The 27,851-nt window shown below is 33.2% G+C and overlaps 2 protein-coding genes and 1 long non-coding RNA gene across 9 annotated transcripts; all 3 read left to right on the top strand.

The window, feature by feature from the left end:
• The first annotated feature begins 435 nt into the window (after positions 1-435).
• LOC135683846 (uncharacterized) lies at positions 436-2,955 on the top strand. Its single transcript, XR_016143865.1, has 8 exons — positions 436-461; positions 712-741; positions 991-1,020; positions 1,271-1,300; positions 1,550-1,579; positions 1,814-1,843; positions 2,099-2,128; positions 2,739-2,955. It is a non-coding gene; the product is annotated as an uncharacterized LOC135683846 (long non-coding RNA).
• A 1,372-nt stretch (positions 2,956-4,327) lies between these two features.
• Positions 4,328-16,728, top strand: LOC135683845 (uncharacterized). 5 transcript variants are annotated; one of them, XM_089109334.1, is made up of 12 exons: positions 4,328-4,960; positions 5,645-5,695; positions 6,475-6,654; positions 7,650-7,988; positions 8,636-8,665; positions 9,082-9,111; positions 9,576-9,605; positions 9,855-9,884; positions 10,350-10,379; positions 11,910-11,948; positions 13,443-13,481; positions 14,976-16,728. In XM_089109334.1, exons 1-12 carry the CDS (start codon positions 4,951-4,953, stop codon positions 15,266-15,268), a joined length of 1,101 nt encoding a protein of 366 aa, XP_088965460.1. In that variant the 5' UTR covers positions 4,328-4,950; the 3' UTR covers positions 15,269-16,728. The 5 variants fall into 5 exon arrangements, with proteins under 5 accessions (XP_088965460.1, XP_088965462.1, XP_088965461.1 ...); XM_089109336.1 differs by lacking the exon at positions 5,645-5,695 and having other exon boundaries at positions 4,329-4,960; positions 6,548-6,654; XM_089109335.1 differs by lacking the exon at positions 5,645-5,695 and having other exon boundaries at positions 4,329-4,960.
• Positions 16,729-16,777: 49 nt separating this feature from the next.
• On the top strand, positions 16,778-27,752 carry LOC148959980 (uncharacterized). 3 transcript variants are annotated; one of them, XM_089109338.1, is made up of 10 exons: positions 16,778-17,197; positions 17,890-17,940; positions 18,778-18,884; positions 19,879-20,217; positions 20,842-20,871; positions 21,292-21,321; positions 21,787-21,816; positions 22,066-22,095; positions 22,569-22,598; positions 24,102-27,752. In XM_089109338.1, exons 3-10 carry the CDS (start codon positions 18,806-18,808, stop codon positions 24,392-24,394), a joined length of 861 nt encoding a protein of 286 aa, XP_088965464.1. In that variant the 5' UTR covers positions 16,778-17,197; positions 17,890-17,940; positions 18,778-18,805; the 3' UTR covers positions 24,395-27,752. The 3 variants fall into 3 exon arrangements, with proteins under 3 accessions (XP_088965464.1, XP_088965463.1, XP_088965465.1); XM_089109337.1 differs by lacking the exon at positions 17,890-17,940; XM_089109339.1 differs by lacking the exons at positions 17,890-17,940; positions 20,842-20,871.
• The last annotated feature ends 99 nt before the right edge of the window (positions 27,753-27,851 follow it).

Here is a 27,851-nt window from a genome sequence, read left to right as displayed (position 1 = left end):
TCTTGATACTCGAAGCAATTCCTCTAGGCAATTATTACAAATGTACACGCCTTTGTTTGCCTTACTAATGAGAAATAAAGAATGTACCTTCTTTTTTTGAAATATTAATAAAATCAGCCGTCTATTAAATCAATATTTTTAATTCTTTCAGTGCCTTCAACTTCATTATCAACTTCGCAAGGTTTGTTTTTAATTTGCTTGATATTGGAAATTCTTAACTTTAAAAAATCTAAAAAACCAATTCCATCTGCAACTTGTCAGCCATCTTTAGACTTTTGTATGTTGATACTCGAAGCAATTCCTCAAGGCAATTGTTACAAATGTAAAGGCCTTTGTTTGCCTTACTAATGAGAAATAAAGAATGTAACTTCTTTTTTTGAAATATTAATAAAATCAGCCGTCCATTAAAACAATAATTTCAATTTCTTCAGTGCCTTCAACTTCATTATCGACTTTGCAAGGTTTGTTTTTAATTTTCTTTAATTTGGAATTTCTTACATTTAAAAAATCTAAAAAACCAACTCCATCTGCAACTTTGCAGCCATCTTTAGACTTTTGTGTCTTCATACTCGATGCAATTCTTTTGGCCAATTGTTAAAAATGTACAACCCTCTGTTTGCCTTACTAATGAGAAATAAAAAATGTACTTTTTATTTTCGATATATCAATAAATTCAGCCGTCCATAAAAATAATATTTTTTATTTCTTCAGTGTTTTCTACTTCATTATCGACCTCGCAAGGTTTGTTTTTAATTTGTTTAATTTCAGAATTGCTTAACTTTACCAAATCTAAAAAACCAATTCCATCTACACTTTGCAGTCATCTTTAGACTTTTGTATTTTCATACTCGATGCAATTCTTTTGGCCAATTGTTACAAATGTACACGCCTTTGTTTGCCTTACTAATGAGAAATAAAGAATGTACCTTCTTTTTTTGAAATATTAATCAAATCAGCCGTCCATTAAAACAATAATTTCAATTTCTTCAGTGCCTTCAACTTCATTATCGACTTTGCAAGGTTTGTTTTTAATTTTCTTTAATTTGGAATTTCTTACATTTAAAAAATCTAAAAAACCAACTCCATCTGCAACTTTGCAGCCATCTTTAGACTTTTGTGTCTTCATACTCGATGCAATTCTTTTGGCCAATTGCTAAAAATGTACAACCCTCTGTTTGCCTTACTAATGAGAAATAAAAAATGTACTTTTTATTTTCGATATATCAATAAATTCAGCCGTCCATAAAAATAATATTTTTAATTTCTTCAGTGTTTTCTACTTCATTATCGACCTCGCAAGGTTTGTTTTTAATTTGTTTACTTTTGAATTTCTTAACGTTACAAAATCTGAAAAACCAATTCCATCTGCAACGTGTCAGCCATCTTTAGTCTTTTGTTTCTTGATACTCGAAGTAATTCCTCTGGGCAATTGTTACCAATTTAATTTTTTTGTTTGCCTTTCTAGTGAGAAATAATAACTATACCTTTATTTTTGATATATTAATAGATTCAGCCGTCCACTTATACAATATTTTTTAACTTTCTTCAGTACCTCCAGCGTCATTATGGACCTTGCAAGGTTTGTTTTGAAATTAATCTAATTTGGAAATTCTTAATTCTAGAAAATGTACCAAACTAATCCTGTTTGCAACCTTACAGGCTCTTGCTCACGACAATGTTTTTAGCCCTCTTTTCAACCTCATTATCAGAAAAACCGATTTGCTTATTTTGACTTTTGGTAACATTAATTTATCCATAATTCATTAATCACATAAAAATATATATGATAAATCAATTTGTTTAAATTTTATAGCATCGTCAGCTTCATTATCCACACTGTCAGGTATGCTTTGATCTTCTTCTTTTGGCCCTCTTGGAGTGTTGAATGAGGTAAAATGCCATTCTAGCTATTGTATTTATTCGAGAGAAATTGCTTTTTTCTGTACAAAGATTCTTTTGCTGTATATTTTTACCGAGTTTTAAATTATACTAATGTATTTTGTGTACAATCTTATCTATTTAAAACAATTTTTATTCAGATTCATGGTAACAGAATAACTTGCCTAGACTCAATAAGATATCTTCTTTCCTTTTACAGTATCCTCGGCTTCACTGATGTTTTCACAAGGCATGTTTTTATAATATTAAATTACCAAATTCTTTGACCTCATAGAAAATGTTAAGTTAACTTTGATCTAAAACAGTATATTTATGCTGTAAATTTTCTTTAGATCTTGAGTCATTTCAAGTAAAGCCTTTTTATATTTTGGTTCACATAATCTAGCTATGAACTTGAGGGTAGGCATTTCTTCAGGGCCTAAAAATATTTCCAACTCTCTTTTATTCTTTCTTGTTCCCGCTACTTTTTGCTCTACCAGGACCATTGTTAAGGTTTTTCTACAACTTAAGGCTTTTCATGTTGTTTCTTCATTCTACTCAAATATCAATTGTTACATGAGGTACTTATCATCGGTGTTAACTGGCCATTCAGTCTCAAGCCTCTGTATGAAAAATGTCCTTTTCAAGTGCTACTTTAGTTTTTCAGCTCTCATAGAACTTTGGAAGAGGTACAAGCTTATAAGGGTAGGATAATTCAGGTTTTGCAAATCTCATTCCAAAGAAATTTTGAAAACCTCTGACTTGCTAATGCTATAGAAGGCATTAGCAAGTAAAAAGATCATATTTTGAGCACCTATGACAATGCCAATAAACTTTTTTGTCTTTTCTTCATTCTGTAGTAAACAGTATCGTCGGAGAGACGCCAGTTGCATTTTACACCAACATTCTGTTTTCTGGAAAGGCACTTCAGAGCCATATTGTACATACTCTTGATGTGAAGTCTGTGGAGCAATGTTTCTCACACTGCCTCGAATGTCTCCAGCGTAGTGATGGATGTTTTTGTGCTTCTTTCAATTATAGAAAATCTGGGACAGGCAATGGCCGTCTTTGTGAAATCAACAAGGAAAACCATGAAACGGTTCCAGGTGACTTTAAAGTCATGGAAGGGTCACAGTATTATGTAGTCTATTAATTTCATCAATGTGGGAATTTCCCTACTAATATAAATGTTAATAGATCCCCTGTTGTATATGATAATGCACTGATGCATACACATTTTTAGATGAGAGAAACAGCTCAATGATCAACTATGGTTTGTGCGGAGCAAATGACACTTTTCTTACTGACTCAATCCAAGGTGGCCACTTACCAGTAAAATAATCTTAGGGTCCAGTGGGGAATTTCCCTACTAATATAAATGTTAATAGATCCCTACTGAACCACTGTTAACAAAATTTGAAAGATTATGTAAAAAAAAGGTTCTGGATTTGAAAACTTTCAAACTTGGCTGGTCCAAACAAGTTTTAATAGCATTGATATCTATGTCTAGATTTTCTTTTTCTTGTTAGGAATGGATTTTTGATACTATACAACTTTGATTTTACTACTTAGGTAAACTGTCAATTCTTCATTTCTCATATTCTCAAAAATTATCTTTCGCAGGAATTTTAACCATCACAATGTCTTCCTCCATCAACCTCCATTATTTTGAGGAAAAAATTTATCAATTTAACAATAGAAAATGCGCACAGATCGGCCTAAGAAGAAATGTTTTTACATTATCTGTCGCCTTTCCCACTTTGTAAGTTATATTCACTTTGCATCATCTGTAATATTTACCTGTCAGTAATGATTACTGGTGCCCTGACCTATTTTCTCTTAAAATTGTTTCACAAATTTTAATGTGATATGCATTAGGTAGCTTATTCAATTTTAAAGTTCTGTCTCCCTAATTTGAGCGAATAAACAAAAGTGAGATAAAAGATCCTGGAAAATGAAATAAGGAATTTTTACAAGCAGCTTTCATTAATTAAATGATCAAGAAAAGTCCTAACGTATTATTGGGAAATTTTAGATTGAAATATCTCTCAAATAAAAGTATATCCTACAAATAAGCAAACAAAAATGATAATGACAAGATTTTAAACGTCTGTTACAAAGTTTTCAGTCTTAATACTTTTATTTTAAGCTTAATTTACATTTCTGGTGGTCCATATTTTGTTCTAAATAATGTACTTGAACATGTGGCAAATTGGAAAGTATGTACAAAGAAACAACAATGATACTGCTAAAAGTCTAATGTTAAAGGCAAGTTTAGGAAATTTAAGTTTAATTTCAACAAATGGCTGGAAGTAACATGTTTCCGGAGGCTTGAAAAATGCACGGTGAGCAAAATTTTGACCTTCCAAGTTTTCAAATCTGGTCATTTCATTGAAAAGAGCTCGCAAAACAGAGTAAAAAAATGTTTGTCAAAAATTCTTTTGTTAAAAGATGCTCTGAAGATTAATAATAGTGCAGTAACATAACTGTAGAACAATGCATTTTATGATACAAGGATGAAGTTTTGTGCAAGTACACGATTGGATATTGTTTTTATCAAAACTCTTCTACTTTTTGCAAACAATTGATAAATTTACTCTTCAAAATAAAACTGATAAAAGAGACAATAACTAGAAGAGTTTTAACAAAACGTGTTTGCACTATCAACAATAAAACATCAGTTTGATTTTCGATATAAAGTTTGTTTTTGTTTTAATTCATCAATCATTATGCATCACATCAATGCAACCGGGAGATTACTGGCAAGTTTATTTCTATGTTCGGTTAAAATGTCAATTTTACATCAGGAATGGTTTTCTGTCTTATAAATAATTGAACAAATCATTGAATTTTTTAATCTTATTGGAAAGCATTTCCATTCTCAAATGAAGTGAACTAAAGTATAAAGCAATGTCACTCTTCAAATTATTGAATATACCATTGAAATTGTGATCGACCTAAGAAGTCCTTGAAATTAAACTCATCATTGCTTGGAAGAGTGAAGTTGGAGCAAACACTTATTCACCAACAAGGCTTACTTGTGCAAGTGAGAAATAAACCCAGTTCGCTGGAATGCTTCAAGGTAATAAATCCTGCATTTTCTTGTAAATTGTTGCAGTATAAAGCTGTTAGAGTTTGAATCATTTCCGTATACCCATAAAAAGTGTCAGTTGATAACATGAAATACTACAGGTTCTAAAAGTCTTTAATTGTGCAGTCTTTATTTAAAGACATCCTTTATCTTCCACAGAGTTTCACTAGAACAACTGTTTAAAACAAGGCAGCTCAGTGAGTCATATTTGAAAAAAATATGCAGAAATTCCGTTGCAATTTCCTACTTTCTTTGGCAATTCAATTGACCAAAAACATTTGCACTGCTGTGGCCTTGAACTTGTGCAAAATGCTTAACTGTGGCGAGCCTTGCAAAGGAAAACTTTGTTCTCAAGACAACGGCTAAATTGTGCGATAATGACATTCTGTTGTTCTTCTCGGATTTTTTCGAAACCCATAATTCTTCTTGCAGGAAGTTACCATTCTCTAAAGCTTCACATTTTCCAATATGAATGCCTGTAGATAAACATGTTCTTTATCTTCGAGTATTTTCATATATTTTTCTACCTGAAATTGTTATGTTCTTTATTTACCCTTCAATCTTTTATCCCGAAACACGATTGGCTTAATGGGATAGACGTCCAAAAGTTAATTTTTTTGCGTAAGCAGAATTTGTCTTTGCCAACGTCTGCTACTCATCCACTCCTTTTAACAGATAACAGACAAAGGCAACAAAATCTGGTGTGTTCTTTGCTTGCTAGCAGTGGTATGGAAGTCGATATAGAATTTTGCTTCAGACCATATTAAACTTTTTTTGCCCTTTCTCTCTCTCTCTCTAACTGGCACTAGGCAGCATTGAAAGTTTGAGAAACATAGTTTAAAGCTTTTTTATGTTCCTCTCCGTCAAACTTAATTGACAGTTGATTAAACCCCCTTTCCAACAACAGCCAAATTTGTAGTTAAACAGGCTTGTGAACAATCCCAAAATAGCAAGATTAGATTAGATCGTTCTGTCACTTCAACTTGGAATGGTTAATTGTTATTGACATTTTGACCATTTGGGTCCAAATTCTTTAATTTGTCTTTTGTCATAAACTTTGCTAAGTAATTTGTGAGAGTTCTCCATTCATTATGGCTTAATTATGTTATTCATTATGTTACACTTTGAACAATTAAAGTACCTTTTATACAATTTTGTTTGAAGTACAGTTGTAACAGAATATTCTTGTTTAAATTGCAAAATTTTGTTTTTAAATAATTGCGTTGATTGTGTTAATAAGATTGTGTTAAATAATTATGCCACTTGGCATTTGCATGCACAATCGGCTAAAGGTCGACTCTGCCTAGACTATTTTCACAGTTTCTTTCCAATGAGTTAATAACTTGCTTCACTTTTAATGTTAGAAAAAATATTTACCAAAACCTTTGTCTAAACCTTTTTGGTTTTCAAACCTTCCTCCGGTCAATGACCGTGCGATCGTAATGTTTTCTTGACTCTGCACATTTCTGTTTTCAATTTTAGCAAAAATGTTATTTTTTATACAGGTAGCAATATTGTCTTCGTTTTCGAGTTGCTGATTGCTTACCGACTATTCCTTTTATGTGAATCTTTGCATAGATTAATAAATAAAAGACCGAACGGAACAATGCTACGAAATGCGATGCCGTTCCTGTTTCTTTCGATCTTCTGCTATACAATGACGAAAAAACTTGTCTTTGGCTCAGGTAAGCATTACTAGCAGGTTTTGATAGATTTTGATATGATTATTGTTAACGTTGTGTGTGTGTGTTTGCATGTACTTGACATTTTTTTGACTCATTTTCAAACAGAAAGTTGTGCTGGCTCCGCTTGCCGAGATAAAATTAATCCCGGCTTTATATGCAGCGAGCTAGCCCGGACAGCTGTGCTGAGTGCATTTGTTTGAAAAATTGCTAATTGATGACCAATAGCAAAAAACTTACATAAAGAAAGCTAAAGGGATATAGGATAAAGCTAGAGGAACTGGTCTCACATACGATGTCCTCCGATGCAGCTGAGTTCTTATGCAAATTAAATAGAATTTGAAATTGTTTTTAGCGTACCAGAATTTATATGCTTTATTTAACTTATTTACTAACAATCTCTTTGAGAATCCTACCTCTATGCAATTCTTATTTTCTTAGACGAGATATTTATAAAAACATCTAATAAAACTCGAATTTGAAGATTCGTGGATCTATAGACTTTTCTTTTTCGGCTTCATCAGTTTCGTTGCCAATTGTGTTCACATACTGTTTACTTTTCCACCTTTTAAAGTTGTAAGATAAAGGTTAATTTTCCTCGTTAACATTAAGATTTTTCTAGATTTTTTTCTCCACTGCCTGATAGAAATTAATCAGCTTTTAGCCGTTGTATTTCACAATTCTATTCGTCGGATCAGATTCATGATTCCCTACTACATGTGTAAATTATTAAATCTTTCTTAAATCTTTCTCTATCAATCTTAGTTCATCGTAAAATCTGCTAGGTATAATTTAATTTTGACTTGGACAATAAATACTTGTTAGATTTAAAAATAAACAGCTCCAAATGGAATATATGCATTTTTATCAGATTCACTATATTCAAAGATATGCTGTTATGTACTTGAAAAACTCTGAGAATTGATTCCATATTGTGATGGCCTTGCCATTTTCCATGTCGTAACTTAGCCATTCTAAGCACATCAATCACATTCTAGACTGCAATATGAAAATGGAGTCATTGCAAAGCAACTTCACTTCACCTGGATACCCGAAGAGTTACCCTCATAATGCATACTGTCGCTACGAAATCATTGTTCCAAGGGAGAAGCAGATCCTTCTTACGTTTAACGATATTTGGACGGAGCAACGGTATGACTATCTGACCATAGAGCAGCTCCTTAACGGCTCCTTGCAGCATGTTGGAACCCTGTCTGGGATAATCTCAAATTTGACAACATTTCTTTCGGCTGAGAATGCTTTCAACATAACCTTCAGAAGTGACAGTGGGTATTCATACCGAGGGTTTTCGGCATATTATGACACTGTGGACACAGGCAAGCTCTGATTAGTATTCCAATTACACATTTTGATCTTGCAATTTTCCTTCCCCTTGATCCAAAGACTCGACAAACTTCTCACTTTAGGCACCTTTCATATGGCACCGTGCAGCCTTTGGGTTAGCAGGGGCTATAGCCCCACCACTTTTTTGCAATAATAGGTTAGAAAATATTTTGGACAATTTACTCTAACTATGCTCTCGCGCAATATTGGATAGTATGCTCCTAAGGAGTAGCAGTTTTTCTTCACTGGGTACCCAGTTTTTCTTGCTATTTCATTATCCCTAAGCTAATTCTATCTATTTTCATAGCTTTTGATATCTTCTCTGAACCATTTTGTTTATAAAACTTCAACAGAAATAAGAAAGTGTTTTCTTAAAGGGGGGTTTTCCGGTGTTTTAGAGGGCACGGCCTCAAAAAAATTCCGGTCATGCCTTTTCAGCCCTCCCACATTTGGACTGGTACGCAGTCCCTGGCTTTCATCACGCCTTTTATTTTACTTTCCTTTTTAATAATCGAAGCTTTAAAATGATGTTATTAAAGAGATTTATAATTTCATAATACTTACTTTTAGAAAGTGACATAAAAGATGGTAGCAGAATGACCTATATAAATATATAAGGCTTTTTCTTTTCTTTCTTCAGAACCTTCAACTTCACTTTACACTTCCGAAGGTGTGTTTCATTTTATATTCTCTTTGCACTTTCACATGTCATAAGGACAGGCAGCCAAAAATAAAGATAGAGCTATTATGCATTTTTCAAGATTTGCACTTTATAATTTACAAAAAAATATGCCACTCTCTTTTTACACCTTTCATGTCAAGAGATCATTTCTTGACAAAAATTTCGAGCAACGTTTTAGCTTTAATTTGTTTAACCTTTATATGTTTGTTTAGAAGTTAATGATCTTTAGCATTTTCAAATGTCATAACAAGTAATAAAAGTCAATCCTCCTCGTAACAATTTTACATGGTGTATTTCGTGTGATTCTAAAAGAAAATTTGTCCTCCTTTTTAATTATTATCATCAAACATTTCAACCATCGATCTAGATTTACAACAGCTGTAAAATACTTTTACTCTCTTTAGTGCCTACAACTTCATTGTCCACGTTTCAAGGTATGCTGTTGAATTGATTGATTTTGCAATATTCAAATCTTATAAAAAGTAACGAAATTAATTTGTATTGAAGCTATTAACGGTAATTATGAAGCTTTTTGTATTTTCTTACTCATGATAGAATATGCAGCTATTTTATCCGATTCTATCCCCTTTCTTTCATAAATGTCAATTGCTGATCCAGATTTCTTATAACACACACTTATGTGCATGAATTTATAAGCCAACCTTTTCAATATTTATGGCATTGTCAGCCTCGACGTTAAATTCGCCAAATATGTTTTTAAAGTAACGTCACTGCTAGCTTTAAAATAATACATGAAAAAATCCCTCTAGGCAACTGTTACAAATGTACATGCCTTCTTTGCCTTACTAAACAGAAGTAAGCACCTTACATATTTTATATTAACTTATATATCCAAGCATTAAGCCGTCAATTTATGCAATATTTTTACTTTTTTCAGTGCCTTCAACTTCATTATCGACCTCGCAAGGTTTGTTTTTAATTTGCTTGATTTTGGAATTTCTTGACTTTAAAAAATCTAAAAAACTAATTCTATTTCCAACTTCACAGCCATCTCTAGGCTTTTGTATCTCCATACTCGAGGCAATTCCTCTAGGCAATTGTTACAAATTTACACCCCTTCATTTGCCTTACTAATGAGAATAATAAATCTACCTTTTAATTTCTATATTCAAAAAATCAGCAATCGATTTATACAATATTTTTTAACTTTCTTCAGTGACTTCAACTACCTTACCAACCTCACAAGGTTTGTTTTCAAATTAATCTTATTTGGAATTTCTTAATTTAAAAAAAGCAGAAAACTAATTTTATTTTCAATCTTATAGGATCTTGCTCACGACAATGTTTTTAGCCCACTTTTCAGCCTCATTATTATTATTATTATTTCAACCTCATTATCAGCGGTTTTTATAATATTAAATTACCAAATTCTTTGACGTCATAGAAAATGTTACATTAATTTTGCTCTTAAACGCTCAATTTTTGCTGCTGATTTTCTTTGCTATTTAGTGCAAAAGGAAACCAGCAGCAAGCTTTTGCCCCCTTTGGACTAAATACAAGCAGCAAGAATTTATAAACTTTTTTAATTTTGTTCCTAAATTTTCTGCAACTTCAGTAGTTCTTGTATTTTACAAGCACATTTATTCATCATTTTTGGGTTAACAAATTGATCCATGCAGATTTATGAAAATATATTTTCTCTTTTCTTTAGCATCTACTACTTCATTCCCTTCTTCGCCTGGTATGTTTGCTTATTAACTGTTATTTTCACCCAATGACTTTTTAAGAAGCAGACACTGAGTTTTACTTTTAAATAATGACATAAATAATGATGTTTTTCTTACGATATGTATCAATAGGAAGTATCTACATAAGGAAACAATATCATTTGTCTACATAAACATGAAAAGTCACTATTGTGTAGACAGAAAGAGTTGTTTTCACATTAGGACTCCATTGGTAACAATCTCTATAGCAAGTGGCACTGATTGGGCAACCTTAACAGTCATGTGATCGCGTTTCTGATTGGTCTATTTTGATTCACAACTGGGTATATATTTTTCCTAGCGTAGAGTTTTCAATCTATGTTCTGACGTTTTAAACTCTGAAGAGTGTCAGACGAAAAGCTTTAGTATACTCATATATTTCCTTTTTTCGTAGCAAATTTTAAGTTCTGTACCACGAAAAAATTGTTTGCAAATAAAAATCTAGTTTCAATTGTTTATCAAGTATTGTTACAAATAAGTCTTTTCTTTCTTCTGCATCAATGTCTACCAAAGCAATTCGTTTTTTCAACATTTGTATGTCTAAATGTAAAGACAAAAGAACTTGCAACGTAACCATCATAACTACTCAAATTGTTGTTGAGTATAACTTGTATACAGAGGAGCTCTCCTCCCAATGTTCTCTTTCTTATATAGAAATTTATGAATTAATTGAAATCTGTGCTAAAAATATTATATTTTTAGCTCTGTGATTCTTTTCATTTCTACTCTACATTTCCATGATAACTCTTACAGTTTGTGACGTCAAAAGAAATAGAATTTGCACTGTGCCTTATTATCTTTACATTTAACTTGGAATTTTTTCTTGTTGGTTCAAAAAAGGTTACTTTTGATTTAAACCATAAATTCAAATTGATAGTATAAAATATTAATTGCAATGGAAAGTTTTATTTATTTTCTCCTTCAAATATCTTTAGCGCCATTTTCCTTTCCGCAAGGTAGTATTATATCTTGAGTCATTTCAAGTAAAGCCTTTTTATATTTTGGTTCATATAATCTAGTTATGAACTTGAGGGTAGGCATTTCTTCAAAGCCTAAAAATATTTCTAACTCTCTTTTATTCTTTCTTGTTCCCGCTACTTTTTGCTCTACCAGGACCGGGCTTAAGGTTTTTCTACAACTTAAGGCTTTTCATGTTGTTTCTTCATTCTACTCAAATATCAATTGTTACATGAGGTACTTATCATCGGTGTTAACTGGCCATTCAGTCTCAAGCCTCTGTACGAAAAATGTCCTTTTCAAGTGCTACTTTAGTTTTCAGCTCTCATAGAACTTTGGAAGAGGTAGATAATATTTTTAGCACAGATTTATAAGAGGTAGAAGCTTATAAGGGTAGGATAATTCAAGTTTTGCAAATCTCATTCCAAAGAAATTTTGAAAACCTGTGACTTGCTAATGCTATGGATGATATTAGCAAGTGACTAGATCATATTTTGAACACCTATGACAATGCCAATAAACTTTTTTGTCTTTTCTTCATTCTGTAGTAAACAGTATCGTCGGAGAGTCATTCCCTTCTTCGCCTGGTATGTTTTCTTATTAACTGTTTTCACCCAATGACTTTTTAAGAAGCAGACACTGAGTTTTATTTTTAAATAATGACATAAATAATGATGTTTTTCTTACGATATGTATCAATAGGAAGTATCTACATAAGGAAACAATATCATTTGTCTACATAAACATGAAAAGTCACTATTGTGTAGACAGAAAGAGTTGTTTTCACATTAGGACTCCATTGGTAACAATCTCTATAGCAAGTGGCACTGATTGGGCAACCTTAACAGTCATGTGATCGCGTTTCTGATTGGTCTATTTTGATTCACAACTGGGTATATATTTTTCCTAGCGTAGAGTTTTCAATCTATGTTCTGACGTTTTAAACTCTGAAGAGTGTCAGACGAAAAGCTTTAGTATACTCATATATTTCCTTTTTTCGTAGCAAATTTTAAGTTCTGTACCACGAAAAAATTGTTTGCAAATAAAAATCTAGTTTCAATTGTTTATCAAGTATTGTTACAAATAAGTCTTTTCTTTCTTCTGCATCAATGTCTACCAAAGCAATTCGTTTTTTCAACATTTGTATGTCTAAATGTAAAGACAAAAGAACTTGCAACGTAACCATCATAACTACTCAAATTGTTGTTGAGTATAACTTGTATACAGAGGAGCTCTCCTCCCAATGTTCTCTTTCTTATATAGAAATTTATGAATTAATTGAAATCTGTGCTAAAAATATTATATTTTTAGCTCTGTGATTCTTTTCATTTCTACTCTACATTTCCATGATAACTCTTACAGTTTGTGACGTCAAAAGAAATAGAATTTGCACTGTGCCTTATTATCTTTACATTTAACTTGGAATTTTTTCTTGTTGGTTCAAAAAAGGTTACTTTTGATTTAAACCATAAATTCAAATTGATAGTATAAAATATTAATTGCAATGGAAAGTTTTATTTATTTTCTCCTTCAAATATCTTTAGCGCCATTTTCCTTTCCGCAAGGTAGTATTATATCTTGAGTCATTTCAAGTAAAGCCTTTTTATATTTTGGTTCATATAATCTAGTTATGAACTTGAGGGTAGGCATTTCTTCAAAGCCTAAAAATATTTCTAACTCTCTTTTATTCTTTCTTGTTCCCGCTACTTTTTGCTCTACCAGGACCGGGCTTAAGGTTTTTCTACAACTTAAGGCTTTTCATGTTGTTTCTTCATTCTACTCAAATATCAATTGTTACATGAGGTACTTATCATCGGTGTTAACTGGCCATTCAGTCTCAAGCCTCTGTACGAAAAATGTCCTTTTCAAGTGCTACTTTAGTTTTCAGCTCTCATAGAACTTTGGAAGAGGTAGAAGCTTATAAGGGTAGGATAATTCAAGTTTTGCAAATCTCATTCCAAAGAAATTTTGAAAACCTGTGACTTGCTAATGCTATGGATGATATTAGCAAGTGACTAGATCATATTTTGAACACCTATGACAATGCCAATAAACTTTTTTGTCTTTTCTTCATTCTGTAGTAAACAGTATCGTCGGAGAGTCATTCCCTTCTTCGCCTGGTATGTTTTCTTATTAACTGTTTTCACCCAATGACTTTTTAAGAAGCAGACACTGAGTTTTATTTTTAAATAATGACATAAATAATGATGTTTTTCTTACGATATGTATCAATAGGAAGTATCTACATAAGGAAACAATATCATTTGTCTACATAAACATGAAAAGTCACTATTGTGTAGACAGAAAGAGTTGTTTTCACATTAGGACTCCATTGGTAACAATCTCTATAGCAAGTGGCACTGATTGGGCAACCTTAACAGTCATGTGATCGCGTTTCTGATTGGTCTATTTTGATCCACAACTGGGTATATATTTTTCCTAGCGTAGAGTTTTCAATCTATGTTCTGACGTTTTAAACTCTGAAGAGTGTCAGACGAAAAGCTTTAGTATACTCATATATTTCCTTTTTTCGTAGCAAATTTTAAGTTCTGTACCACGAAAAAATTGTTTGCAAATAAAAATCTAGTTTCAATTGTTTATCAAGTATTGTTACAAATAAGTCTTTTCTTTCTTCTGCATCAATGTCTACCAAAGCAATTCGTTTTTTTAACATTTGTATGTCTAAATGTAAAGACAAAAGAACTTGCAACGTAACCATCATAACTACTCAAATTGTTGTTGAGTATAACTTGTATACAGAGGAGCTCTCCTCCCAATGTTCTCTTTCTTATATAGAAATTTATGAATTAATTGAAATCTGTGCTAAAAATATTATATTTTTAGCTCTGTGATTCTTTTCATTTCTACTCTACATTTCCATGATAACTCTTACAGTTTGTGACGTCAAAAGAAATAGAATTTGCACTGTGCCTTATTATCTTTACATTTAACTTGGAATTTTTTCTTGTTGGTTCAAAAAAGGTTACTTTTGATTTAAACCATAAATTCAAATTGATAGTATAAAATATTAATTGCAATGGAAAGTTTTATTTATTTTCTCCTTCAAATATCTTTAGCGCCATTTTCCTTTCCGCAAGGTAGTATTATATCTTGAGTCATTTCAAGTAAAGCCTTTTTATATTTTGGTTCATATAATCTAGTTATGAACTTGAGGGTAGGCATTTCTTCAAAGCCTAAAAATATTTCTAACTCTCTTTTATTCTTTCTTGTTCCCGCTACTTTTTGCTCTACCAGGACCGGGCTTAAGGTTTTTCTACAACTTAAGGCTTTTCATGTTGTTTCTTCATTCTGCTCAAATATCAATTGTTACATGAGGTACTTATCATCGGTGTTAACTGGCCATTCAGTCTCAAGCCTCTGTACGAAAAATGTCCTTTTCAAGTGCTACTTTAGTTTTCAGCTCTCATAGAACTTTGGAAGAGGTAGAAGCTTATAAGGGTAGGATAATTCAAGTTTTGCAAATCTCATTCCAAAGAAATTTTGAAAACCTGTGACTTGCTAATGCTATGGATGATATTAGCAAGTGACTAGATCATATTTTGAACACCTATGACAATGCCAATAAACTTTTTTGTCTTTTCTTCATTCTGTAGTAAACAGTATCGTCGGAGAGACGCCAGTTGCATTTTACACCAACATTCTGTTTTCTGGAAAGGCACTTCAGAGCCATATTGTACATACCCTTGATGTGAAGTCTGTGGAGCAATGTTTCTCAAACTGCCTTAAATGTCTCCAGCGTAGTGATGGATGCTTTTGTGCTTCTTTCAATTATAGAAAATCTGGGACAGGCAATGGCCGCCTTTGCGAAATCAACAAGGAAAGCCATGAAACGGTTCCAGGTGACTTTAAAGTCATGGAAGGGTCACAGTATTATGTAGTCTATTAATTTCATCAATGTGGGAATTTCCCTACTAATATAAATGTTAATAGATCCCCTGTTGTATATGATAATACACTGATCAATACACATTTTTAGATGAGAGAAACAGCTCAATGATCAACTATGGTTTGTGAGGAGCAAATGACACTTTTCTTACTGACGCAATCCAAGGTGGCCACTTACCAGTGAAATAATCTTAGGGTCCAGTGGAGAATTTCCCTACTAATATAAATGTTAATAGATCCCCACTGAACCACTGTTAACAAAATTTGAAAGATTATGTAAAAAAAAGGTTCTGGATTTGAAAACTTTCAAACTTGGCTGGTCCAAACAAGTTTTAATAGCATTGATATCTATGTCTAGTTTTTTTTTTCTTGTTAGGAATGGATTTTTGATACTATACAACTTTGATTTTACTACTTAGGTAAACTGTCAATTCTTAATTTCTCATATTCTCAAAAATTATCTTTCGCAGGAATTTTAACCATCACAATGTCTTCCTCCATCAACCTCCATTATTTTGAGGAAAAAATTTATCAATTTAACAATAGAAAATGCGCACAGATCGGCCTAAGAAGAAATGTTTTTACATTATCTGTCGCCTTTCCCACTTTGTAAGTTATATTCACTTTTGCATCCTCTGTAATATTTACCTGTCAGTAATGATTACTGGTGCCCTGACCTTTTTTCTCTTAAAATTGTTTCACAAATTTTAATGTGATATGCATTAGGTAGCTTATTCAATTTTAAAGTTCTGTCTCCCTAATTTGAGCGAATAAACAAAAGTGAGATAAAAGATCCTGGAAAATGAAATAAGGAATTTTTACAAGCAGCTTTCATTAATTAAATGATCAAGAAAAGTCCTAACGTGTTATTGGGAAATTTTAGATTGAAATATCTCTCAAATAAAAGTATATCCTACAAATAAGCAAACAAAAATGATAATGACAAGATTTTAAACGTCTGTTACAAATTTTTCAGTCTTAATACTTTTATTTTAAGCTTAATTTACATTTCTGGTGGTCCATATTTTGTTCTAAATAATGTATTTGAACATGTGGCAAATTGGAAAGTATGTACAAAGAAACAACAATGATACCGCTAAAAGTCTAATGTTAAAGGCAAGTTTAGGAAATTTAAGTTTAATTTCAACAAATGGCTGGAAGTAACATGTTTCCGGAGGCTTGAAAAATGCACGGTGAGCAAAATTTTGACCTTCCAAGTTTTCAAATCTGGTCATTTCATTGAAAAGAGCTCGCAAAACAGAGTAAAAAAATGTTTGTCAAAAATTCTTTTGTTAAAAGATGCTCTGAAGATTAATAATAGTGCAGTAACATAACTGTAGAACAATGCATTTTATGATACAAGGATGAAGTTTGGTGCAAGTACACGATTGGATATTGTTTTTATCAAAACTCTTCTACTTTTTGCAAACAATTGATAAATTTACTCTTCAAAATAAAACTGATAAAAGAGACAATAACTAGAAGAGTTTTAACAAAACGTGTTTGCACTATCAACAATAAAACATCAGTTTGATTTTCGATATAAAGTTTGTTTTTGTTTTAATTCATCAATCATTATGCATCACATCAATGCAACCGGGAGATTACTGGCAAGTTCATTTCTATGTTCGGTTAAAATGTCAATTTTACATCAGGAATGGTTTTCTGTCTTATAAATAATTGAACAAATCATTGAATTTTTTAATCTTATTGGAAAGCATTTCCATTCTCAAATGAAGTGAACTAAAGTATAAAGCAATGTCACTCTTCAAATTATTGAATATACCATTGAAATTGTGATCGACCTAAGAAGTCCTTGAAATTAAACTCATCATTGCTTGAAAGAGTGAAGTTGGAGCAAACACTTATTCACCAACAAGGCTTACTTGTGCAAGTGAGAAATAAACACAATTCGCTGGAATGCTTCAAGGTAATAAATCCTGCATTTTCTTGTAAATTGTTGCAGTATAAAGCTGTTAGAGTTTGAATCATTTCCGTATACCCATAAAAAGTGTCCGTTGATAACATGAAATACTTTCTTACATTACTTACAGGTTCTAAAAGTCTTTAATTGTGCAGTCTTTATTTAAAGACATCCTTTATCTTCCACAGAGTTTCACTAGAACAACTGTTTAAAACAAGGCAGCTCAGTGAGTCATATTTGAAAAAAATATGCAGAAATTCCGTTGCAATTTCCTACTTTCTTTGGCAATTCAATTGACCAAAAACATTTGCACTGCTGTGGCCTTGAACTTGTGCAAAATGTTTAACTGTGGCGAGCCTTGCAAAGGAAAACTTTGTTCTCAAGACAACGGCTAAATTGTGCGATAATGACATTCTGTTGTTCTTCTCGGATCTTTTCGAAACCCATAATTCTTCTTGCAGGAAGTTACCATTCTCTAAAGCTTCACATTTTCCAATATAAATGCCTGTAGATAAACATGTTCTTTATCTTCGAGTATTTTCATATATTTTTCTGCCTGAAATTGTTATGTTCTTTATTCACCCTTCAATCTTTTATCCCGAAACACGATTGGCTTTAATGGATAGACGTCCAAATTTTTTTGCGTAAGCAGAATTTGTCTTTGCCAACGTCTGCTACTCATCCACTCCTTTTAACAGATAACAGACAAAGGCAACAAAATCTGGTGTGTTCTTTGCTTGCTAGCAGTGGTATGGAAGTCGATATAGAATTTTGCTTCAGACCATATTAAACTTTTTTTGCCCTTTCTCTCTCTCTCTCTCTAACTGGCACTAGGCAGCATTGAAAGTTTGAGAAACATAGTTTAAAGCTTTTTATGTTCCTCTCCGTCAAACTTAATTGACTTTCCAACAACAGCCAAATTTGTGGTTAAACAGGCTTGCGAACAATCCCAAAATAGCAAGATTAGATTAGATCGTTCTGTCACTTCAACTTGGAATGGTTAATTGTTATTGACATTTTGACGATTTGAGTCCAAATTCTTTAATTTGTCTTTTGTCATAAACTTTGCTAAGTAATTTGTGAGAGTTCTCCATTCATTACGGCTTAATATAGCTGTTACACTTTGAACAATAAAAGTACTTTTTATACAATCTTGTTTGAAGTACAGTTGTAACAGAATATTCTTGTTTAAATTACAAAATTTTGTTTTTAAATAAATGCGTTGATTGTGTTAATAAGATTGTGTTTTTAAATAATTATGCCACTTGGCATTTGCATGCACAATCGGTTAAAGGTCGACTCTGCCTAGACTATTTTCACAGTTTCTTTCCAATGAGTCAATAACTTGCTTCACTTTTAATCTTAGAAAAAATATTTACCAAAACCTTTCTCTAAACCTTTTTGGTTTTCAAACCTTCCTCCGGTCAATGACCGTGCGATCGTAATGTTTTTTTGACTCTGCACATTTCTGTTTTCAATTTTAGCAAAAATGTTATTGTTTATACAGGTAGCAATTTATACAGGTCTTCTTTTTCGAGATGCTGATTGCTTACCGACTATTCCTTTTTATGTGGATCTTTGCATAGATTAATAAATGAAAGACCGAACGGAACAATGCTACGAAATGCGATGCCGTTCCTGTTTCTTTCGATCTTCTGCTATACAATGACCAAAAAACTTGTCTTTGGCTCAGGTAAGCATTACTAGCAGGTTTTGATAGATTTTAATATGATTATTGTTAACGTTGTGTGTGTTTGTTTGCATGTACTTGACATTTTTTTGACTCATTTTCAAACAGAAAGTTGTGCTGGCTCCGCTTGCCGAGATAAAATTAATCCCGGCTTTATATGCAGCGAGCTAGCCCGGACAGCTGTGCTGAGTGCATTTGTTTGAAAAATTGCTAATTGATAACCAATAACAAAAAACTTACATAAAGAAAGCTAAAGGGATATAGGATAAAGCTAGAGGAACTGGTCTCACATACGATGTCCTCCGATGCAGCTCAGTTCTTATGCAAATTAAATAGAATTTGAAATTGTTTTTAGCGTACCAGAATTTATATGCTTTATTTAACTTATTTACTAACAATCTCTTTGAGAATCCCACCTCTATGCAATTCTTATTTTCTTAGACGAGATATTTATAAAAACATCTAGTAAAACTCGAATTTGAAGATTCGTGGATCTATAGACTTTTCCTTTACAGCTTCATCAGTTTCGTTGCCAATTGTGTTCACATATTGTTTACTTTTCCACCTTTAAAGTTGTAAGATAAAGGTTAATTTTCCTCGTTAACATTAAGATTTTTCTAGATTTTTTTCTCCACTGCCTGATAGAAATTAATCAGCTTTTAGCCGTTGTATTTCACAATTCTATTCGTCGGATCAGATTCATGATTCCCTACTACATGTGTAAATTATTAAGTCTTTCTTAAATCTTTCTCTATCAATCTTAGTTCATTGTAAAATCTGCTAGGTATAATTTAATTTTGACTTGGACAATAAATACTTGTTAGATTTAAAAATAAACAGCTCCAAATGGAATATATGCATTTTTATCAGATTTAGTATATTCAAAGATACGCTGTTATCTACTTTAAAAACTCTGAGAATTGATTCCATATTGTGATGGCCTTGCCATTTTCCATGTCGTGACTTAGCCATTCTAAGCACATCAATCACATTTTAGACTGCAATATGAAAATGGAGTCATTGCAAAGCAACTTCACTTCACCTGGATACCCGAAGAGTTACCCTCATAATGCATACTGTCGCTACGAAATCATTGTTCCAAGGGATAAGCAGATCCTTCTTACGTTTAACGATATTTGGACGGAGCAAAAGTATGACTATCTGACCATAGAGCAGCTCCTTAACGGCTCCTTGCAGCATGTTGGAACACTGTCTGGGATAATCTCAAATTTGACAACATTTCTTTCGGCTGAGAATGCTTTCAACATAACCTTCAGAAGTGACAGTGGGTATTCATACCGAGGGTTTTCGGCATATTATGACACTGTGGACACAGGCAAGCTCTGATTAGTATTCCAATTACACATTTTGATCTTGCAATTTTCCTTCCCCTTGATCCAAAGACTCGACAACTTCTCACTTTAGGCACCTTTCATATGGCACCGCGCAGCCTTTGGGTTAGCAGGGGCTATAGCCCCACCACTTTTTTGCAATAATAGGTTAGAAAATATTTTGGACAATTTACTCTAACTATGCTCTAGCGCAATATTGGATAGTATGCTCCTAAGGAGTAGCAGTTTTTCTTCACTGGGTACCCAGTTTTTCTTGCTATTTCATTATCCCTGAGCTAATTCTATCTATTTTCATAGCTTTTGATATCTTCTCTGAACCATTTTGTTTATAAAACTTCAACAGAAATAAGAAAGTGTTTTCTTAAAGGGGGGTTTTCCGGTGTTTTAGAGGGCACGGCCTCAAAAAAATTCCGGTCATGCCTTTTCAGCCCTCCCACATTTGGACTGGTACGCAGTCCCTGGCTTTCATCACGCCTTTTATTTTACTTTCCTTTTTAATAATCGAAGCGATTTATAATTTCATAATACTTACTTTTAGAAAGTGACATAAAAGATGGTAGCAGAATGACCTATATAAATATACAAGGCTTTTTCTTTTCTTTCTTCAGAACCTTCAGCTTCACTTTACACTTCCGAAGGTGTGTTTCATTTTATATTCTCTTTGCACTTTTACATGTCATAAGGACAGGCAGCCAAAAAAAATAAAGATATAGCTACTATGCATTTTTCAAGCTTTTGTACTTTATAATTTGCAAAAAAATATGCCACTCTCTTTTTACACCTTTCATGTCAAGAGATCATTTCTTGACAAAAATTTCGAGCAACGTTTCAGCTTAAATTTTTTTAACCTTTATATGTTTGTTTAGAAGTTAATGATCTTTAGCATTTTCAAATGTCATAACAAGTAATAAAAGTCAATCCTCCTCGTAACAATTTTACATGGTGTATTTCGTGTGATTCTAAAAGAAAATTTGTCCTCCTTTTTAATTATTATCATCAAACATTTCAACCATCGATCTAGATTTACAACAGCTGTAAAATACTTTTACTCTCTTTAGTGCCTACAACTTCATTGTCCACGTTTCAAGGTATGCTGTTGAATCGATTGATTTTGCAATATTCAAATCTTATAAAAAGTAACGAAATTAATTTCAATTGAAGCTACAACCGTTATTACCAGGCTTTTTGTATTTTCTTGCTCATGATAGAATATGCAGCTTTTTTTTCCGACTCTATCCCCTTTCTTTCACAAATGTCAATTGCTGATCCAGATTTCTTATAACACACACTTATGTGCATGAATTTATAAGCCAACCTTTTCAATATTTATGACATTGTCAGCCTCGACGTTAAGTTCGCCAAATATGTTTTTAAAGAAACGTCACTGCTAGCTTTAAAATAATACATGAAAAAAATCCCTCTAGGCAACTGTTACAAATGTACATGCCTTCTTTTGCCTTACTAAACAGAAGTAAGCACCTTACATATTCTATATTAACTTATATATCCAAGCATTAAGCCGTCGATTTATGCAATATTTTTACTTTTTTCAGTGCCTTCAACTTCATTATCGACCTCGCAAGGTTTGTTTTTAATTTGCTTGATTTTGGAATTTCTTGACTTTAAAAAATCTAAAAAACTAATTCTATTTCCAACTTCACAGCCATCTCTAGGCTTTTGTATCTTCATACTCGAGGCAATTCCTCTAGGCAATTGTTACAAATTTACACACCTTCATTTGCCTTACTAATGAGAATAATAAATCTACCTTTTAATTTCTATATTCAAAAATTCAGCCATCGATTTATACAATATTTTTTAACTTTCTTCAGTGACTTCAACTACCTTACCAACCTCACAAGGTTTGTTTTCAAATTAATCTTATTTGGAATTTCTTAATTTAAAAAAAGCAGAAAACTAATTTCATTTTCAATCTTATAGGATCTTGCTCACGACAATGTTTTTAGCCCACTTTTCAGCCTCGTTATTATTATTATTATTATTTCAACCTCATTAACAGCGGTTTTTATAATATTAAATTACCAAATTCTTTGACGTCATAGAAAATGTTACATTAATTTTGCTCTTAAACGCTCAATTTTTGCTGCTGATTTTCTTTTCTATTTAGTGCAAAAGAAAACCAGCAGCAAGCTTTTGCCCCCTTTGGACTAAATACAAGCAGCAAGAATTTATAAACTTAGAATTTAATTTTGTCCCTAAATTTTCTGCAACTTCAGTAGTTCTTGTATTTTACAAGCACATTTATTCATCATTTTTGGCTTAATGCAAATTGATTCATGCAGATTTATGAAAATATCTTTTCTCTTTTCTTTAGCATCTACTACTTCATTCCCTTCTTCGCCTGGTATGTTTTCTTATTAACTGTTATTTTCACCCAATGACTTTTTAAGAAGCAGATACTGAGTTTGCTTTTAAATAATGACATAAATAATGATGTTTTTCTTACGATATGAATTAATAGGAAGTATCTACATAAGGAAACAATATCATTTGTCTACATAAACATCAAAAGTCACTATTGTGTAGACAGAAAGAGTTGTTTTCACATTAGGACTCCATTCGTCACATTCTCTATAGGCAAGCGGCACTGATTGGGCAACCTTAACAGTCATGTGATCGCGTTTCTGATTGGTCTATTTTGATCCACAACTGGGTATATATATTTCCTAGCGTAGAGTTTTCGATCTATGTTCTGACGTTTTAAACTCTGAAGAGTGTCAGACGAAAAGCTTTAGTATACTCATATATTTCCTTTTTTCGTAGCAAATTTTAAGTTCTGTACCACGAAAAAATTGTTTGCAAATAAAAATCTAGTTTCAATTGTTTATCGAGTATTGTTACAAATAAGTTTTTTCTTTCTTCTGCATCAATGTCTACCAAAGCAATTCGTTTTTTCAACATTTGTATTTCTAAATGTAAAGACAAAAGAACTTGCCACGTAACCATCATAACTACTCAAATTGTTGTTGAGTATAACTTGTATACAGAGAAGCTCTCCTCCCAATGTTCTCTTTTTTATATAGAAATTTATGAATTAATTGAAATCTGTGCTAAAAATGTTATATTTTAAGCTCTGTGATTCTTTTCATTTCTACTCTATATTTCCATGATAACTCTTATAGTTTGTGACGTCAAAAGAAATAGAATTTGCACTGTGCCTTATATCTTTACATTTAACTTGGAATTTTTTCTTGTTGATTCAACAAAGGTTACTTTTGATTTAAACCATAAATTCAAATTGATAGAATAAAATAATGATTGCAATGGAAAGATTTATTTATTTCCTCCTTCAAATATCTTTAGCGCCATTTTCCTTTCCGCAAGGTAGCATTATATCTTGATTCATTTCAAGTAAAGCCTTTTTATATTTTGGTTCACATAATCTAGTTATGAACTTGAGGGCAGGCATTTCTTCAGGGCCTAAAAATATTTCTAACTCTCTTTTATTCTTTCTTGTTCCCGCTACTTTTTGCTCTACCAGGACCGGGCTTCAGGTTTTTCTACAACTTAAGGTTTTTCATGTTGTTTCTTCATTCTACTCAAATATCAATTGTTACATGAGGTACTTATTATCAACAGTCGGTGTTAACTGGCCATTCAGTCTCAAGCCTCTGTATGAAAAATGTCATTTTCAAGTGCTACTTTAGTTTTCAGCTCTCATAGAACTTTGGAAGAGGTAGAAGCTTATAAGGGTAGGATAATTCAGGTTTTGCAAATCTCATTCCAAAGAAATTTTGAAAACCTGTGACTTGCTAATGCTATGGATGATATTAGCAAGTGACAAGATCATATTTTGAACACCTATGACAATGCCAATAAACTTTTTTGTCTTTTCTTCATTCTTTAGTAAACAGTATCGTCGGAGAGACGCCAGTTGCATTTTACACCAACATTCTGTTTTCTGGAAAGGCACTTCAGAACCATATTGTACATACTCTTGATGTGAAGTCTGTGGAGCAATGTTTCTCACACTGCCTTAAATGTCTCCAGCGTAGTGATGGATGTTTTTGTGCTTCTTTCAACTATAGAAAATCTGGAACAGGCAATGGCCGACTTTGTGAAATCAACAAGGAAAGCCATGAAACGGTTCCAGGTGACTTTAAAGTCATGGAAGGGTCACAATATTATGTAGTCTATTAATTTCATCAAGGTATTTCCCCTAAAATTATTTTTAAAAGAGTGAGAAGCCTCCTTCTGAACTACACGACATCATTTTTACCCTTTACAAAGCATCGTCATGCCAAAATTGTCCTGATGTTTGTTTATCACATGAAGCATTTCGACTTAAGGGGTGGAGAGGCCTGAAGTGGAGAGATCTTCTGTTATGTGCTACACAGAAAATTTTAAAGGAAATTTAGCGGACAATAGCGGAGAGCCGTGAATCGTCATTTTGATACGTTTGTTTATATTAATATTAATTTCAGTAACAAAATTATGATTCGCACCACAAATATATACGTACACACTGTTTTCTGGCTTTGGTATTAGATTTGACATCCCACGTCTGTTAGGACCTATCGTATGCTTGCGGTTTCGGGGCCTGAACGAAAGATATTGTAGACTGATGAATATAAAAATGTTGCAAACAATTACAGGCCTATTTCAGTTCTGTTCGTCTTAGCGATTATATTAGTTAATATTGTATATCATAAGTAAATGGCATATCTAGGATGACAAAACAAACTTAGATCTCGCCAGTTTGCAAGCGGTAATGTAACATATCAATCGCATGCTGTAGAACACTGACGAAGAAGAAATTGATTTCTTTTAATATCAAAGAAGCATCTGACAGCGCAGGGCATGGAAACTTTTTGCCAATGCTACGGAAGACATCGTCAATGCTAGTTCCCAGGGTACTTTCAAAAATTTAGGGAGCAGTTCAGTTATGCTGATGGATGTAGCTCAGCTTTAGCAGAACTGTTATCGTTTTGTGGCATTCCGCAAGACTCGTCTTTAAGAACCTTGCTTCTCATACTTCCTAAAAGTGATTTTGTAAAGTGTTTGGCAGGGCTGCGGAGAGGATTGATGGGCCCCGGATCAAGACGAAAGATGCATACCTTAGGCAGATGCTTCTAGGGGGTAGGGGGATGCTCCCCAGGAATTTTTGAAATGATGGTTGCTAAAATTGCTCTTGTGGCTATTTTGGTTGCCAAAATTGCTCTTGTGGCTATTTTGATTGCCAAAATTGCTTGGGTGGCTATTTTGGTTGCTATAATTGCTATGGTGGCAAAACTGTTCTGGTGACAGTAGCGTAAATAGAGGGGCTCACAGAGGGCAAACCCCCCCCCCCCCCCCCTCCCCTGTATAGCTAAACTTCTATTTTGTCGGAAAATATCTGGGTTTGTCGGAAATTTAACACAGTTGTCTATGTTTACCTAATTGCTTTGTTTCGATATGAAAGAATTTAAAGTTAAATAAACATATGAATATATAAAAAGTTTTTTTTGTCAGTTCCGATGTCGTTATATTATGTTGATATTTAGGGCAAAAATATAAATGCTTTTTAGATTTTTGTCGGAAATTCTAAGTTTCTCACTCCTCCTGTGAATTTTTCTATCTACGCAATTGTCTGTTGGCTATTATTTCTGTTTGCTGTTTGATAAGCTTTTCAACTTCTTTACCCCAAGCCCACTAAGATGAGAAAATATCTTTATCATTCAGGCAATCAAAAACTCAAACTGCTTCTACTGCTTCAATATTGGCCATTTTTGCCACATTAGGTGTTGTAATTAAAGTTGCTTGGTTTGCCTTTTTGAAAACATATTGCTCTAACTCCTTACCCGTTATATCATCTAAAACGTTTTCCCCAATTTATCTTGCTCTGTCAACATTTGCTCCCTCTTCTCCTATGACACCTGTTGCGATGAAACTGAAGGAAAGATCATCAGACTTATTGCAGCCATGAATTTAACAATTTGCCTTGTATCGTTTAGATCTCTTTTTATTCTTGCTGTCATTGTGTCTTTATATTGCTCGCTCGTGGTATGTTTTACTCCTGTGAATTCGAGCAATGCATTGTTTACTTCAGCTGAAACTTGCATTGACAGCACCCATACCAGCCATTGAATTTCCGACATTCCTCTTCCATGGGTCACTCCACCAGTGGTTTTAAGATTTCTCATCAAAACCTGTTCTATTACAAAATCTGATGAAAGACCAGCCCAGTAACGTTCGGATCGACGTATGACATGAAATCCATAAGCAAATGCAGCCTGAATGGAAGGTTTTTCTGCTTTAAGCTTCTTCTAGGGGGCAAAAGTCGACATTCGAAACAATTTATGGTTCCGATTTACGGAAACTGCACATGGCACAATGGCAACTATGGTCTTGCGCAGAAGTTCATCATAACTACTACGTACGAGTCCCTACCATCCCTAGCTTCGGAAGCTTTTTTGAGGAGGAAAAATTTTGAATGTACATGTTTTTTGATCAATGCTAAATGCTACTAGGTTGTTGATAACGTCATCAACTTTGTCATATTTTAGCCTTTATTTTAGAGCATTTCCACTACTTGGGTTTTAGGGGACTTTTTCTCTAGTACAAAGGTCCAAATAACACCATAAATAGTTTTTGTTGCAATTAGTTTAGGAACGCATATTGGTGTAGTTTGGCCTAACTATAATAAAAAAATTTAACTACAAGTTTCAAGCTGTGTTTTCTAACATGTTCTATACCTGTTGCTTTCTCAACATTAGAGGTTGAATTCTTTGGAAGTTTAATGGTTGCCAAGAGTTTTCGGTTCAACCATTTTTGTTGATAGATATTTTAATATTGTCATAAAGAATTCGCTTCTCAAAGGCATAGAGTTTCCTAAGAGGGATTTGGGACTGTCTCACCTGTACCACTCAAGGCTGACAGCACCCGTTTCCTCACCAAACAAAGAAAGCACTGCTATGATTCCCCCTCTGGATTCTAACGCTCGGCCAACATTTTAGACAGGCTGGGGGACTTCAGCCTCCATTCCGCCATTTTTTGCAAAAAATTGTTTTGAGAAATACAGAGAAGAATAAAATGAAAGGAATGAAAAATAATAGTGCAATAAATAGTTAATTTTGCATATCTTGCTTTTTTGTGCTTTCTTCATCGGTTTACAATTTACAAAGAGGCGGCCAAAGTCTACCCCCGATTAATATTTGTTCCAGGTTACTAAACAAAAACCATTAGCAAATAGGGGTAAGATGGTCCTCAGAATGTTTTACCATTGTCAATCATAAGACTGAAGGTGGTGTTCTCTCATCATTTGAACCATTTATTTTTGGGCTGTCGGTGCGCCAATCGCAAAGACGGCCATAAATAAAACACCAACCGTTTTTGAGGGGGTTGAGAACAAGAACAATGGCCTTCTTCCGCCGTCTAGCAGCACCTTGTTCATGCAAAAAGTCGTAAGCCATACGGCCATTAACTAATGCACGAAAAAAAGAAGTAGAAAGTCAGCATGCATGTAAATAGAAACCCCTGAAAATTTCTAGATATGGGCTGGGTGGGTAGGGTCGCAAAGGAAAAACCTTTCCTCTTCAAAGTCCAACTTCGAGTTGTCATGCAACGTGTGAGAATGAAACTGTGCTAAGACACAGTTTATATACCCAAGGCCAATGCA

Source organism: Rhopilema esculentum, chromosome 7, assembly GCF_057945365.1.
Source record: "Rhopilema esculentum isolate cy_ngs chromosome 7, ASM5794536v1, whole genome shotgun sequence".
Taxonomy (NCBI): domain Eukaryota; kingdom Metazoa; phylum Cnidaria; class Scyphozoa; order Rhizostomeae; family Rhizostomatidae; genus Rhopilema; species Rhopilema esculentum.
Note: the sequence above shows the minus strand (reverse complement) of the source record. Positions and strands in the feature narration are given on the sequence as shown.

Coding starts and splice junctions, on each gene's coding strand:
- LOC135683845 (XM_089109332.1), top strand. CDS start 5,458: ATGTTCTTTATCTTCGAGTATTTTCATATATTTTTCTACCTGAAATTG. Junction 5,696..6,474: donor TTCTTTGCTTGCTAGCAGTG/GTATGGAAGTCG, acceptor TTTTTTATACAG/GTAGCAATATTGTCTTCGTT. Junction 13,482..14,975: donor GTCATTCCCTTCTTCGCCTG/GTATGTTTTCTT, acceptor TTCATTCTGTAG/TAAACAGTATCGTCGGAGAG.
- LOC148959980 (XM_089109337.1), top strand. CDS start 18,806: ATGCTACGAAATGCGATGCCGTTCCTGTTTCTTTCGATCTTCTGCTAT. Junction 20,218..20,841: donor TTATGACACTGTGGACACAG/GCAAGCTCTGAT, acceptor TTCTTTCTTCAG/AACCTTCAGCTTCACTTTAC. Junction 20,872..21,291: donor TTCACTTTACACTTCCGAAG/GTGTGTTTCATT, acceptor TACTCTCTTTAG/TGCCTACAACTTCATTGTCC.